This window comes from Pristiophorus japonicus, chromosome 13 (genome assembly GCF_044704955.1).
Source record: "Pristiophorus japonicus isolate sPriJap1 chromosome 13, sPriJap1.hap1, whole genome shotgun sequence".
In the NCBI taxonomy this organism is placed as follows: Eukaryota; Metazoa; Chordata; class Chondrichthyes; family Pristiophoridae; genus Pristiophorus; species Pristiophorus japonicus.
Window position 1 is genome coordinate 65,893,617 of NC_091989.1, and position 16,836 is coordinate 65,910,452.

The window sequence follows — 16,836 nt, forward strand, 5'->3', positions numbered from 1 at the left end:
GACAGCCTGGATTATGTGCTCCAGTCTCTAAAGTGGGGCTTGATCCATGACCTTCTGACTCAGGCGAGAGTGCTATCCATTGAGACGAGGCTGAAACCATCATTTACCTTTGAATCTCCCCTTACTTTCAACACCCAGGTGTGTGTTTCATGCTCTCACACCTGCTGTGCTGCTGCCACTAGGAGAAGCCCAAGGGAACCACCGTTTGACTTACTTAACTGACTTCCTCTCCCTGGAAGTGTGACGTATTTAAAAAAGGAGGCTGACAAAAAGCAGGAAACTATAGACCAGTTACCCTAACATCTGTGGTTGGGAAAATGTTGGAGTCCATTATTAAAGAAGCAATAGCAGGACATTTGGATACGCAAAATTCAGTCAAACAGAGTCAGCATGGATTTATGAAGGGGAAGTCATGTTTGACAAATTTACTGGAGTTCTTTGAGGATGTAACGAACAGGGTGGATAAAGGGGAACCAATGGATGTGGTGTATTTGGACTTCCAGGAGACATTTGACAAGGTGCCACATAAAAGGTTACTGCACAAGATAAAAGTTCACGGGGTTGGGGGTAATATATTAGCATGGAAAGAGGATTGGATAACTAACAGAGAACAGAGAGTCAGGATAAATGGTTCATTCTCTGGTTGGCAACCAGTAACTAGTGGGGTGCCACAGGGATCAGTGCTGGGACCCCAACTATTTACAATCTATATTAACGACTTGGAAGAAGGGACTGAGTATAACGTAGCCAAGTTTGCTGACGATACAAAGATGGGAGGAAAAGCAATGTGTGAGGACACAAAAAATCTGCAAAAGGACATAGACAGCCTAAGTGAGTGGGCAAAAATTTGGCAGATGGAGTATAATTTTGGAAAGTGTGAGGTCATGCACTTTGGCAGAAAAAATCAAATTATTTCAAACAGCAAGTTATTATTTAAATGGAGAAAGATTGCAAAGTGCCGCAGCACAGTGGGACCAGGGGATACTTGTGCATGAAACACAAAAGGATAGTATGCAGATACAGCAAGTGATCAGGAAGGCCAATGGTATCTTGGCCTTTATTGCAAAGGGGATGGAGTATAAAACCAGGGAAGTCTTGCTACAGCTATACAAGGTATTGATGAGACCACACCTGGAATACTGCGTGCAGTTTTGGTTTCCATATTTACGAAAGGATATACTTGCTTTGGAGGCAGTTCAGAGAAGGTTCACTAGGTTGATTCCAGGGATGAGGGGGTTGACTTATGAGGAAAGGTTGAGTAAGTTGAGCCTCTACTCACTGGAATTCAGAAGAATGAGAGGTGATCTTATCGAAACAGCTTGACAAGGTGGATGCAGAGAGGATGTTTCCACTGATGGGGGAGACTAGAACTAGGGGGCATAAACTTAGAACAAGGGGCCGCCCATTTAAAACTGAGATGAGGAGGAATTTCTTCTCTCAGACGGTTGTAAATCTGTGGAATTTGCTGCCTCAGAGAGCTGTGGAAGCTGGGACATTGAATAAATTTAAGACAGAAATAGACAGTTTCTTGAACAATAAGGGGATAAGGGGTTATGGGGAGCGGGCAGGGAAGTGGAGCTGAGTCCATGATCAGATCAACCATGATCTTATTGAATGGCGGAGCAGGCTCGAGGGACCAAACGGCATACTCCTGTTCCTATTTCTTATGTTCTTATTATTCATTTACCTACCTCCCTATCATCATCATCATCATCATCATCATAGGCGGTCTCTTGAAACGAGGATGACTTGCTTCCACGCCAAAAAAAAAGGACGAGTGCACAGGTGTTTCAATGAAGAACCCGAACTACATCCTGAAGGATGGAAGATGCCTGTGCGTGAATGTTTTTAACGTGGTGTGGCCATTGCACACCAGCCACCACACGGGCTTGACAGAGCTAGGTCTTGATCCAGTGGTAAGGATTATCCAAGACAGCTGGAGACCAGCTCTGCTGCATGGACCTAGTGCGCACACGTATCACAGTGTGGGCTGGCCCGTGCTGCCCCTGGATCCCTGGCCCTGAACTCACGCCTCCCTTGGGCCCCGATCACGTCCCTCCACAGTCTCTCGCCGCCCCTTCGCCCCGATCTCACCGCTCTTGCTGCTCTGCCCACGCTCCAATCACCGAGCTGGACCTTGATGACGTCCCGCTTCACTGTCATAGCCCTCCTGCACCAGCTCGCGCTGTACCTTGCCGTGGTATGCCTCCACACTGCCCATGGCCGCCGCTCACCGCTCCTTTTATGGACCCGACCTGCCGCTGATGTTCACTCGCAGGTCGGGGTCTCCACACAAAAAGTAAAAGCCTCTGTACATCTGAAGCTTACCAAGAACGGCAAGACATTGATGATATTTGTAATGGTGTCTGGGAATCCCACTGAGAAGGATACCGAGGAAATTACCAGTCTTTGGCAGGGTGGTCTGTACAATGCAAACTACCTCCCTATAATGACATGTTGAGAGTAGGATTACCCCGCACAAACCTATGTCCTTCTCATCAAAACCACAATCGGTTGTTGCAGCACAGACTAGACTGCTGCAGCACTCCCAGTTCATTAAATTTGATGGGATTCCTGTCACTCATTCCCATTTTACTACTTCAACAATTGGCGTTTCAAAAAATGAAGAGACTTTCTTTGGAACTGTCGACTATTTTGTTTTTGAACATCTGTTATAGGAAAAGCCAATGTTTTTGAGATTTAGTGGTCCAGCACTTGGAAATATCATAGAAAGTGGTAGAAACCCACAGATCAGTCAGCACTTACCCAGAAAAAAAAACAGATTAATGGTCTTTCCATTAGCAGAACTGATCAAGTGTTACACGCCTTGACAGGTCATGAGCTGTCTTTGCTCTTCATAGGTGCTGACTGACCTGTTGCATATTTCTAGCATTTGCAATTTTTTCTTGTTTTACTTGAAAAAATAAAGCTTATGTAAGGACCATCAATGTGATTTAGGAGGGAGAGAGAGAGATCAGACATTATTGACATGATCTCCAAGGGAAAAGCAAGCGATACCGTGTACCTATATTTTCAGGCAGCTTTTGCTCAGGTCCACATTACTGATTAATGGCCAAAGTAAGGAGTTAGAGAATAGAAATTAAGCCAGGCACTGGATAGAATATTAGCTTAAAAATAGAAAATTTTCGTGCTGAGAAGTGGTTATTAGTTGAGAATGTAAGGAGTTGGTCTTGGGATCTTTTACTGTTCTTGATAAATATTTGAGGGTCAGCATGGATTTGCAAAGTGTACATCATGCCTGACTAATCTAGTTTAATTTTGTGAAGGATGTCACTAACATGGTGGATGGGGGAGTGTGTATGGATGTTGTCTAGGCATTTGATAAGGTTCCACACAAGAGACTATTAGCAAAAATGAAAACACACAGAATTGGAAGCAATCTTGCGACATGGATTGCAAATTGGTTGTGAGGCAGGATTAGAATAGGCATTGTACTGCAACCTTAGCTTTTCACTACATTTATTAAATACTTGGTTGAAGGAACGGAGCATTATATAGTCAAGTTTGCAGATGACACTAAATTAGGAGGCTCAGTAAGTTATGATAGAAACATAGAAATTAGGTGCAGGAGCAGGCCATTCGGCCCTTCGAGCCTGCACCACCATCCAATAAGATCATGGCTGACCATTCAACCTCAGTACCCCTTTCCTGCTTTCTCTCCATACCCCTTGATCTCTTTGGCCGTAAGGGCCATATCTAACTCCCTTTTGAATATATCTAACAAACTGGCCTCAACAACTTTCTGCGGTAGAGAATTCCACAGGTTAACCAGTCTCTGAGTGAAGAAGTTTCTCCTCATCTTGGTCCTAAATGGCTTACCCCTTATTCTTAGACTGTGTCCCCTAGTTCTGGACTTCCCCAACATCGGGAACATTGTTCCTGCATCTAACCTGTCCAGTCCTGTCAGAATTTTATATGTTTCTATGAGATCCCCTCTCATTCTTCTAAACTCCAGTGGATACAAGCCCACTTGATCCAGTCTCTCCTCATATGTCAGTCCTGCCATCCCGGGAATCAGTCTGGTGAACCTTCGCTGTACTCCCTCAATAGCAAGAACATCTTTCCTCAGATTAGGAGACCAAAACGGAACACAATATTCTAGATGTGGCCTCACCAAGGCTCTGTATAACTGCAGTAAGATCCCCTTGCTCCTATACTCAAATCCTCAAGCTATGAAGGCCAACATGCCATTTGCCTTCTTCACCACCTGCTGTACCTGCATGCCAACCTTCAATGACTGATGTACCATGACACCCAGGTCTGTTGCACCTCCCCTTTTCCTAATCTGTCACCATTCAGATAATATTCTGTCTTCCTGTTTTTGCCACCAAAGTGGATAACCCTCACATTTATCTACATTATGCTGCATCTGCCATGCATTTGCTCACTCACCTAACCTGCCCAAGTCACCCTGCAGCCTCTTAGCATCCTCCTCACAGCTCACACCACCACCCAGCTTAGTGTCATCTGCAAACTTAGAGATATTACATTCAATTCCTTCATCTAAATCATTGATGTATATTGTAAAGAGCTGGAGTCCCAGCACTAAACCCTGCGGCACCCCACTGGTCACTGCCTGCCATTCTGAACAGGACCCGTTTATTCCGACTCTCTGCTTCCTGTCTGCCAACCAGTTCTCTACATTACCCCCAATACCATGTGCTTTAATTTTGCATACTAATCTCTTGTGTGGGACCTTGTCAAAAACCTTTTGAAAGTACAAATACACCACATCCACTGGTTCTCCCTTGTCCACTCTACTAGTTACATCCTCAAAAAATTCTAGAAGATTTGTCAAGCATGATTTCCCTTTCATAAATCCATGCTGACTTGGACCGATCCTGACACTGCTTTCCAAATGTGCTGCTATTTCATCTTTAATAATTGATTCCAACATTTTCCCCACCACCGATGTCAGGCTAACCGGTCTATAATTCCCTGTTTTCTCTCCCTCCTTTTTAAAAAAGTGGTGTTGCATTAGCTACCCTCCAGTCCATAGGAACTGATCCAGAGTCAATAGAATATTGGAAAATGATGACCAATGTATCCACTATTTCTAGGGCCACTTCCTTAAGTACTCTGGGATGCAGCCTATCAGGATGATGGGAGCAAGAGGTTACAAAGGGCCATAGGCAGACTAAGTGAGTGGAAACAACTGTGGCAGATGGAGTTCAGTGTGCAGAGTGTGAGATCATCCACTTTGGATCAATGAAACACCAATCGGAATATTTTCCTCATGGTGAGAAACTAGGAACTGTGGAGAAGCAGAAAGATTTTTTCTCAAGGGGGCTGGATTACAATGCAGAGAGTGTTATGCTTTTGTTGTACAGAGCTTTGGTCAGACCCCATCTAGAGTACTGCATTTAGTTCTGGGCCCCGCAGCTCAGGAAGGATATATTGACCTTGGAGGGGTACAAAGCCAACTGACCAGCATGATACCAAGGTTTAAAGCATGAGGGCAGGTTGGATAAACTTGGCTTGTATTCTCTTGAGTTTAAAGGGTTTCGGGGTGATCTGCTCAAGGTGTTTAAAATTACAAAAGGATTTGATGGGGCAGCTACAGAGAAACTGTTAGAGCTAGGCCATTTAGGGGTGACATCAGGAATGACTTTTTCACCCAAAGGGTAATGGAAATGTGGAACTCTCTCCCCAAAAGGCTGTGAATGGTGGGTCAATTGACATTTTCAAGACAGAGATTGATAGATTTTTGTTAGGGAAGGGTATCAAGGGATATGGATCAAAGGTGGGTGAATGGAGTTGAGGTACAGATCAGCCACAATCTGATTGAATTGCAGAACAAGCTTGAGGTGCTGAATGGCCTACTCCTGTTCTTATGACTTGGATGAGAGCATAGTAAGCAAAATCTCCATGTTTTCAGATGATAGAAAAATAGGAATGAAGACAAATAATGAACAATGTAAACAGATGCAGGAGGCTTTCAATCTTTTATATAACTGGACCAATAGGTGACAGATGCAATTCAATGTGGACAAATGTCATATAAGTGAACATGAAAGCAAGGAACCATTGTAAACTAAATGGATTAACACCTGCATTAAATGTGCATGGAGGGATTTAGTGTGAACATTGTGTTCATAAAGGTACAGCATTGGTTCAAGTATCTACCTGCAAATACGCTTGATTTGCAAAGCTTTAGACCTGCTATGCTGAGGACATGAGTTGTACTTGGAACCAAAAATGGTGTTCAGCGGTGTTGTTGTAAGGGCCGATTAGTTTTATAAAGGAAAGCTGGCTGTGTACAGAACTTAGTGATTGATCCACCTTCCAGTCATATCATGTTTGAGGAACACACCATTCCTGCTCACTCGGGAAATGGGACGGGAGGCACAGGGCAACACCCCCAAATCTCTACTAAACCCGAATTGGAAAATGAGTCGCAAAATATTGTAGGAAATTCCAAAAGTGAACATTTGCACTGAAATTTGAGGAGTTCTTTGGCGAAATATATGGAATACATTCAAACTATGTTCCACGGGGTTATCTGAAATAACTCTTGCATTTTCTTGCTTCTCCAGGTTTTTTTTCTTCATTGAAAATACTGTTTTCAAACCGCATCTACATCTTGTATTTGTTGTCGATAGTCATACAAATGAATTCTCTCATTGGCATGTTGACCTTTAAAGCCAAGTTCATTGAGCAGCATTATGGACAGTCAGCATCCAAATCCAACTTCATCATCGGTACGTATTGTCTGTACATCTGTGCAGAACAATTTATTGTCCAATATTTTGCTTCCATTATTCCGACATTTGTGACCAATGAGGTTCATGATTTATTCTTGAGCCAAAAACCATGCTGCTCTAAACTAATCAGCAGAAGATATATGTCAGCACAGTCATGATGGGCTGAATGGCCTCCTTCTGTACTGTATGATTCCATATATGTGTGATCTGGGGGCTTGAATCTTGCTCTTGATTTTGTCTTCCTTGCTGTGGGGTAGTGACTGGCTTCTTCTATTTTTCTCCATCGCACAAAGCCTTTAGTGCTCCAGTGCTTAATGGCAATGGACTGCCTATTGCTTGGCATCCATTCTCAGACAATACTTTGTCCATACTAGTAGGGTTTTCACTTACTAGCGATGCTTGATGTTAACACTTGGCTCCCGAAACAATGATATGTTCCATGCCCGAGAACTTCGAGCACAAAAGGGAGGGAACAGGGAGCTGTCAATATAAGTGATAGTGAAAAGAATGCTCAAGGGTACTTCCTAGAATCATAGAATGATATAGCACAGAAGGAGACTGTAATGTATGCATCTGTGAGGATGCTCACAGGTTTGTAGTGCTGTTAAGTGGCTTAGCCAGTCACGTGATGTTCACAAGACTCCATAAAACCCCAGCCAGTTGGGTTCGGGGAATCCACGATTAGGCAGGTGGTTGTGAGCCTGGTGGATAAACTGCTAATGTGTAGTGATTTTTAAAATTTTTGCTAATAAACCAGCTAGTTCTTAGTAGCAATGTGTTGCTATGATTTCTTAAGCAAAGAACCCATGAAGCAAATACATTACAGACGCCATTTGGCCCATCATGCCTGTGCCGGCTCTCTGAAAAAGCTATCCAGTTTGTCCCACGCCCCTCCTCTTTTCCCATTGCCCAGCAATTTTTTTCCTTTTCAAGTATTTATCCAATTCCCTTTTGAAATATCTTGTGGCACTCTCACCAATCAGTCTTGATCTGGAATCCATTCATATCAAGCTCTGTGTACAACCCAGAGCCAGTGCTCGTGAAATGAGACTGCTGCAAGGCAGAAGGCAATGAGGCTTAACTCATTTTAAATATCCTATTACTCTGTCCTTTTTACTGACCAAAATCCTTTGTGTGCCCTACATGTCTAGTAACTGAAAATATGTAACGTGAAGTACTCCGAGGCTCCTGAGGCTCCGTTCTGAGGGAGGGCGGGGAGGAGATAAGAATTCGCAAATCATTTAAAACGTCACCCTTTTGGTTGATTCATGCTTTAAGCATGGGTCATGCGTTTCATGGAGATTTACACTAATGCGCCCCCACACTCTTTGCCCCAACATTGACGGCCATGCCTTCAGACGTCTGGGCCTTAAGCTCTTTAAACCTTTCCACACCTCTATCCTTTAACAGGTTCCTTAAACCCAAGCTTTTAGTCTCCTTCTTTATCTTGGTGTCAATTTTTGCCTGTCTACACTCTTGTGAAAGGCCTTGGGATGTTTTACTACATGAAAGGTGCTATATAAATGCAAGTTGTTGCTGTAATGTATTCCAGATCATGTCGGGAGTTACTTTAACCTACCCCGTGCAGTGGGAAACTGGCCCTTTCGGTAAAAAATGACTCTGAGTGTGATCTATACAGACACAAACTTGAAACTTTTGGGATCCTTCAAATTAAAGCAACAATCTCCGGTGTCTTTTTAATTTATTAGCGTTAAGAGTTGGGGTTGGCACAGATGTGCATATGACACACACAGCCATGTGAAAATAACTTTTCAGCTTTAGACACCAAGGGGGTGAAATCGGTCTGCTGTGTACCTCCCGTTAGCGCCTCCAAGGGGCGCTAACGGTGGGCAAATATGTTTCCGGCGGGGCGGGGGTGGGGAGGGAGGGGGATTAGCGGAGGTGTAAAGCCGGTAGCATCCCAGGCCGCTCCGCCTCCGGCCCAGTGACCCATTTTCGTCCCATGGCGGAAATTGAGCAGCGCCCCGTGAGGCTGCCATGGGCGGTATCAGCATCAGCTTCGCGGGTCGTGAGGGGCGAAAGTTAAAGAGGAGGTGCACGGCACCATTTTACGTTTTCGTCCCTGAGCTTTTCCGTGGGGTCCGTGCCGCGATGGTGCAGCCCAACATTCCGCTTCGGTGCCGGGCTGTGGCCACGGCACCCTGCATCCCTCATGGCCTAGTGGAGGCCCCTCAGACCCATGTGGCGCTCGCAGCGTGCCCTCCCCTTTAACAGAAGGGGAGAGCCCAGTGATCGCGTCAGCGCTACGTGGAGAGGCCGCGAGCGCTCCGACCTTCGCCCCGTTAGTGCCCCAGACCCGCCCCCGGGAGGAAGTGGAGCGTGGTAATGTTGAGCAAACTCCATCTTTAACGTGGATTTTGGAGATTTTCCTCAATGGTTGTGAATGGAGTTTGGCATTCCCACTCCCTTACATCCATTTATACACACACATACCTATTACATGACAGGGATCTGTGCCCAAGTTTAGATAATAGATGACGAATCAGTACCAGTGTTAGGCACTAGGTGACACTGTAGCAATGTATATGTGAGATATTCAACAGATCCTATAAGTGATTCTCAATCACACATGAGATGGTTAAAAGGGACACTGAAAACCCACAAGCAAAAAAATATGTTGTATAAAAATGGGGCAAGTCTGAGGATGATGTAAGGAACACTGGTATTTGCATCATTCAAGGAAGTTTTTTAAATTTTGCCTTCAAGGATATATTACCCACACACGAGGGTCAGATGGAACTTGGGAGCATGAGGCCAGGAAGGATTGGAGGGGATCCAGGCTGGGGGGAGAGTTGGGGGTGGAATGAGGGAGGTCCTCGCAGAATGAATAAATGGGTTGGGGGAGGGAACAAATTTGGGGTTCAGAGGGAGCAGGCAGATAGTGTGTGGGAGGGGGGGTCATCATCATCGGCAGTCCCTTGGAATCGAGGAAGACTTGCTTCCATTCTTAATATGAGTCCTTAGGTGGCTGAACAGTCCAATGTGAGAACCACAGTCCCTGTCACAGGTGGGACAGATAGTCGTTGAGGGAAAGGGGGGATGGGACAGGTTTGTCGCATGCTCCTTCGCTGCCTGCGCTTGTTTTCTGCATGCTCTCGGCGATGAGACTCGAGGTGCTCAGTGCCCTCACGGATGCACTTCCTCCATTCAGAGCGGTCTTTGGCCAGGGACTCCCAGGTGTCAGTGGGGATATTGCACTTTATTAGGGAGGCTTTGAGGGTGTCCTTGTAACATTTTCTCTGCCCACCTTTGGCTCGTTTGCCGCGAAGGAGTTCCAAGTAGAGCGCTTGCTTTGGGAGTCTCGTGTCTGGCATGCAGACAATTGTGGCCTGCCCAGCGGAGCTGATCAAGTGTGGTCAGTGCTTCAATGCTGGGGATGTTGGCCTGGTCGTGGACGCTAATGTTGGTGCGTCTGTCCTCCCGGGGGATTTGTAGGATCTTGAGGAGACATCGTTGGTGGTATTTCTCCAGCAACTTGAGGTGTCTCCTGTACATGGTCCATGTCTCTGAGCCATACAGGAGAGCGGGTATTACTACAGCCCTGTAGACCATGAGCTTACATGAGCTTATGACCATACAGGAGGGGGGTAGGGTGGGCTCTACCCCCAAAACAAGGCAGAGGAAAGGAGGGATTGCAGATAGAGGAGTAAGAAAGATTAGGTAATAGACAGCAATGAGAAAAGACCTGTGAGAATCCTAGAGAGAAAAGGGAGTGGAAAATGGACTAATAGACTGAGGAAGACACATCCTCCCTGCATCTATCCTGTCCAGCCCTGTCAGAATTGTGTATGTTTCAATGAGATCACCTCTCATTCTTCTAAACTCTAGAGAATATAGGCACAGTCTATTCAGTCTCTCCTCATAGGACAATCCTCCCATCCCAGGAATTGGTCCGCACTCCCTCTATGGTAAGTATATCCTTCACATGACATAAAAGTTCTGTACACAAAAGCACAAACTAAGCTTACAGGGTATGGTGTAATAGCCATTAAAGAGTCTTGGCTACAAGCTACGCATGATTGGGTGCAAAATATTCCAGCTATAAGATCTTTAGAGAAGACAGGGAAATTGGGACAGGAGAAGGAGCAATATTAATAACATGCACAATTATATCAGTAGAAAGAGGGTGATTGAGCAGTGCAAACAGTGGGCATAGATTTGAAGTAATTGGTAGGAGGTTTAGAGGGGATTTGAGGAGAACATTTTCCACCCAAAGGGTGGTGGGGATCTGGAACTCATTGCCTGAAAGGGTGGTAGAGGCAGAAATCCTCATAGCATTTAAAAAGTACTTGGATATGCACTTGACATGTCGTAACCTACAGGGCTACGTCCCAAGAGCTGGAAAGTGGGATTAGGCTAGGTAGCTCTTTGTTGGCCGGCACGGACACGATGGGCCGAATGGCCTCCTTCTGTGCTGTAAATTTCTATGAAAAGAATTAGAGATGAGGAGACAAGCAATGAGACAAAGGAAGAGAGAGAGAGAAATTTTATGTTGACTTTTGTGATAAATACCACAGGTGGTCAACTCGAGGAGATAAAGTAACTGAGTAACTGAGCTGCTCCAATTTCATCCAAAGCTGATGTTCCTCCATAACTGTGTGAAGTGAGGAAGAGGAACCGGCCTTTCAGCCCATCACACTCACTCATTAATACAAAAGCAAAATACTGCGGATGCTGGAATCTGAAATAAAAACAGAAAATGCTGGAAATCTCAGTGGGCCAGGCAGCGTCTGTGGAGAGAGAAACAGGGTTAGCGTTTCGGGTCGATGACCCTGCGTCTTAAGGAGCACTGAAAGGGGGAGGGGAGGAAAGATCAAAAGGGAAGGTCTGTGACAGGGTGGAAGACAGGAGAGATTAGAGAGACAAAAGGGGTGATGGCCTGACTTGAGAGGGTAATGGCAGAAGTTAGAAAAAGATGTCTGGATAGGGTGTGAACGATGGAATAATTGCCAACTGCCATGGGAAACAGAGAGATAAAATACATAAGATCGGAGAGGGGGGTTGAAAAATAAAGGAGGAAAGGCAGCAAATATGGGCAGAGGTTAAGGTCTGAAATTGTTGAACTTGATGTTGAGTCCAGAAGGCTGTAAAGTGCCACACTCACTCATTACTTGGGTCCATCTATTGAATCCGCATGCATCCTTTTGATCTCCTACATGCCTGGCCATTGAGCCCAAATGTTGTATTCCTCCCCACTCCTCTCGAATTAGCAAAGGAGTTCCAACCACAGAGGTTGGAGGGGAATGAGAGCGGCTTAGCATGCGAGACATGTGTGTGATATTACTGTATGTAAAATATTTTCAATACATTTTACTCTGATCTGAGGACACCTGGGTCTTCAGAGTTTTCATGGTCTGCAGTCAGGAACGTGAGCAACACCCAGGTGAAGAGAGATCACTTCAGATTTAGTACGGCAGCTTTCCACTTCGACAACACAAACGCATCAATTGAATTATTTCTCCTGCAGCTGTTGATTTCTGATTGACTTCAGGGTCACACACGGGGTCTGTACAGCGCTCACTTCTGAAGCTGGAGATGGTTTCAGAATACACTAGACATCAGGCAGCACTCCAGCTACTCGGAACTATGCAATATGCAGTTTCTGCTGAGAAATAGATGAGTAATCTTGATTATATTGGCAAAAGACCCAGAGGGGGCGATGAGGAGCATTTATTTTTTTTTACACACCAATTGTCATGATCTGGCATCCACTGACTGAAAGGGTGGTAGAAGCAGATTCGATAGTTGTAAAGTTCAAAAGGGATTTTGATAAATACTTGAAAAGGGCTATGGGGAATGATGGGCGGGGAGTGCGACTAATTGCATAGCTTTCAATGAGCCGGTACAGGCACAGTCAGCTAAATGGCCTCCTTCTGTGGTGTAAGATTTTATTCATTTCATCTGAAATGACTTGTATAATTCATTGTCTTTGCTCTTCCAGGAATGATAAATATCCCTGCAGTGTGCCTTGGGATTTTCTTTGGTGGACTTGTGATGAAAAAGTTCAAGCTCAACGTTGTTCAAGCAGCAAAGTTGTCCCTTACGTGTTCCACTGTGGGCTGGTTATTATCCCTTTCCTACTTTGCAATGGGCTGTAAGAACTCCCATGTGGCTGGTTTAACTGTCTCCTATGAGGGGTAAGTAATATTTTACTGGATTATATAAATGATTCTGAATCTTTTTGTCTGTCAATCTTAAAAAAAAAAGATGTTGACAGAGGAGTCGATCCGCCATTTTGGTTTTGGTAATGGTGTGCATTATGTTGTGTATTGATAATTCTCCAGTTGATTGGAATTTCTGCTGTAGACAGGAGCCCTAATGATAGAAATAAAGAAAAAGTCTTGCATTTATATAGTGCCCTTCACGACCACCGGACGTCTCAAAGCGCTTCACAGCCAATGAAGTACTTTTGGAGTGCAGTCACTGTTGTAATGATAATTTGGATCTGATCACTTTGCATTTGTACCAAGTGGCACTGTTACCAAGGTAACTGATGGCAAATTCCCCAAATCGAAAGATTTTCCTCATTGTTATGACTGGGAACTGCTCAGCTTCCAAGCATTGAGAAGAAGAAAAAGAGATAAAGGGTGGATTTTCGGCTTGTTTGCGACCGGGTTTTCGCCGCGTTTTGACCCTCTGCGGCGAAACATCGAGCAGTCAGCTGTTTTTCGCCCAGGCACAATCCTCGGGTCGGCTATTGCGGCGGTGCTTAGAAGCACCGCCAGGGGAGAGCTCCGCCGGGTGTGCAGTGGCTCGCATTGCGACACCGCTGCAAGTTTCGAGTCTCACTCGAACCGTGTGCCCTGAAACGCGCCCCGCGATGACCTGCCGGTGAAAACAGCCCTGCCGTGGGAGGTAACTTGGATTAACTGAAGAAAGGGCAAGTTAAAGATTTTATTTGTTTATATTTTTGCAGCGATTTGTGAGGTAAGGGTGTTGGCAATGTTATTTGAAAGTTTTAAAAACATTTTTCCCCCACTCCCAAGGCCTCTCTCGGAGCGCTCCTGGCCCCGCACTAAAGTTGGCGAAGTTCCCGTTTTTGCGCCGTGAAAATAGTTCAACACCTCCCTTTGCACTGTGCCCCTGGTGCTGACCCCAAATGACAAAAGTTAAGTAATTAATCGCTAACGTTAATTGGGCAGTGAATTTCCCGCCTCGCCTCCGTTTTCATCCCGAACACGGAGAAGCTGAAAATCCATCCCAAAGACTCATTATGTCACATCTTCTCTCTCTCTCTGATCCGGGGCCTCCCCAGATATTTTGTCAGTGGGACTGAGCCTACGGTGGACAAGAGAGAGGTGTTCTCTGCCTTCCCCCTCCTCGAGCGGAGGGCTTTACACCAGAACCGCACCCCCCCCATGGACTCGGCGGGGAGGGGATCTGCAGGTGTCCCATGGGCAGCAGCAAAACTATTTATTTTCCCACCTCATTGTCCCCAGTCCTCCACCACCACCAAGAACGATCCTTTTGAACTTGCAGCCTCCCCGCATCCGCCCCCCCCCCCAACTCCCCGTGGTGCTGGGCGCAAGGCTTCCAGCAGGGGATAGTCAGCACCGGAAATGCACCTGGGTCACGGCAATAATGGGAAAATTACACGCTTCTCTCCACTTAACAGGCACAGCATGCCCAATTGAGGCTCAAAGAAGAAAATCTACTCTTGTACTCCTTCCCCCCCCCGGCTAATATTTTTGTTGCCTGATTTATCTGTGCCCTGTTCTCCGATGGCACCAATTGTTTTTTGCATGTTAACCCCTGAAATTAAATAGTCCAGGTCATCTCTTGCCACAACCTTCGGGAAATTATGAGGGATATGAGGAAATTTTGATGGAGTAAATCGGGTGGAACTTTTTCCACAGGCGGGAAGGTCAGTAACCAGAGGACACTGATTTAATGTAATTGGCAAAAGAATCAGAGGCGACATGAGGAGGCTTTTTTGTGCAGCGAGTGGATATGCTCTGGGGCGCACTGAACATAAGAGCATAAGAATTAGGAACATGAGTAGATCATCTAGCCCCTCGAGCCTGCTCCGCCATTCAACAACATCATGGCTGATCTGGCCGTGGACTCAGCTCCACTTACCCACCCTCTCCCCGTAACCCTTAATTCCCTTATTGGTTAAAAATCTATCTATCTGTGACTTGAAAACATTCAATGAGCTAGCCTCAACTGCTTCCTTGTGCAGAGAATTCCACAGATTCACAACCCTCTGGGAGAAGAAATTCCTTCTCAACTCGGTTTTAAATTGGCTCCCCCGTATTTTGAGGCTGTGCCCCCTAGTTCTAGTCTCCCCGACCAGTGGAAACAACCTCTCTGCCTCGATCTTGTCTATCCCTTTCATTATTTTAAATGTTTCTATAAGATCACCCCTCATCCTTCTGAACTCCAACGAGTAAAGACCCAGTCTACTCAATCTATCATCATAAGGTAACCCTCTCATCTCCGGAATCAGCCTAGTGAATCGTCTCTGTACCCCCTCCAAAGCTAGTATATCCTTCCTTAAGTAAGGTGACCAAAACTGCACGCAGTACTCCAGGTGCGGCCTCACCAATACCCTATACAGTTGCAGCAGGACCTCCCTGCTTTTGTACTCCATCCCTCTCGCAATGAAGGCCAACATTCCATTCGCCTTCCTGATTACCTGCTGCACCTGCAAACTAACTTTTTTGCGTTTCATGCACATAGGAGTCCGTGTTCCATGTTTTTATTGAGTGCACGAGGTTGCAGCCCCTGTTCCATTATTTGAAGGGGCTGCTCCTGAAATTCTGGCTGCACTTCAGTCCCACTCTCCTGATCTTTGGGCACCCTGTGCGGAGGGGAGCGGGTAGGTCCGAGGGCCTCCTCGTAGGACTGCTCCTGGGCACGGCCAAGGGTGCCATCAGCCGGTTCAGGCAGCGGGCGGTCGAAGGGGTCGTTCAACCTGACTGCCTGCCTCTCTTCCGCTCTTACATCCGGTCCAGGGTGTCCTTGGAGATGGAGCACGCGGTGTCCACCGGTACGCTCGTGGCCTTCCGCGAGAGGTGGGCACCGGAGGGATTGGAGTGCATCATCACGCCCGGCAACCAAATTTTAATTTGATTTTACGTTTTAAAGTTTAATTTGTTTTAATTGCCGGTGCTTTTAGTCTCCCCCTCCCCTTTAATAGGGGGCACTGGAGGAAAAAATGTGATTTTAGTGCCCAAAAAAAAAACCAAAAAAAAAAGAAAAACACAAAAAAAACCACAAAAAAGAAAAAAAAAGGGGCCTTGTAAATGTCTGGTGTGTCATCCAGGTCGGGTGGCACCGATTAATGTTTTATGTTTTCCAGATAAACTCCAAAAAGAGTTTCAGGACTCCAAAAGAGTTTCATGCACAAGGACCCCCAGGTCCCTCTGCACCGCAGCATGTTGTAATTTCTCCCCATTCAAATAATATTCCCTTTTACTGTTTTTTTTCCCAAGGTGGATGACCTCACACTTTCCAACATTGTATTCCATCTGCCAAACCTTAGCCCATTCGCTTAACCTATCTAAATCTCTTTGCAGCCTCTCTGTGTCCTCCACACAACCCACTTTCCCACTAATCTTTTTGTCAACTGCAAATTTTGTTAAACTACACTCTGTCCCCTCTTCCAGGTCATCTATGTATATTGTAAACAGTTGTGGTCCCAGCACCGATCCCTGTGGCACACCACTAACCACCGATTTCCAACCCGAAAAGGACCCATTTATCCCGACTCTCTGCTTTCTGTTAGCCAGCCAATTCTCTATCCATGCTAATACATTTCCACTGACACCGTGTACCTTTATCTTCTGCAGTAACCTTTTGTGTGGCACCTTATCGAATGCCCTTTGAAAATCTAAATACACCACATCCACCGGTACACCTCTATCCACCGTGCTCGTTATATCCTCAAAGAATTCCAGTAAATTTGTTAAACATGGTTTCCCCTTCATGAATCCATGCTGCGTCTGCTTGATTGCACTATTCCTGTCTAGATGTCCTGCTATTTCTTCCTTAATGATAGTTTCAAGCATTTTCCCCACTACAGATGTTAAACTAACCGGCCTATAGTTACCTGCCTTTTGTCTGCCCCCTTTTTTAAAGAGAGGCG

The 16,836-nt window shown here is 45.6% G+C and overlaps 1 protein-coding gene across 1 annotated transcript in view; it reads left to right on the forward strand.

Annotated features, from left to right (window-relative positions):
* The window catches only part of LOC139278022 (solute carrier organic anion transporter family member 1C1-like), a 68,250-nt gene that overhangs the window by 26,693 nt on the left and 24,721 nt on the right, over positions 1-16,836 (forward strand). The window contains exons 8-9 of the mRNA XM_070896681.1: positions 6,558-6,722; positions 12,688-12,883. Of these exons, the coding sequence (XP_070752782.1) occupies positions 6,558-6,722; positions 12,688-12,883 (361 nt within the window). The remainder of the gene's footprint in view (positions 1-6,557; positions 6,723-12,687; positions 12,884-16,836) is intronic.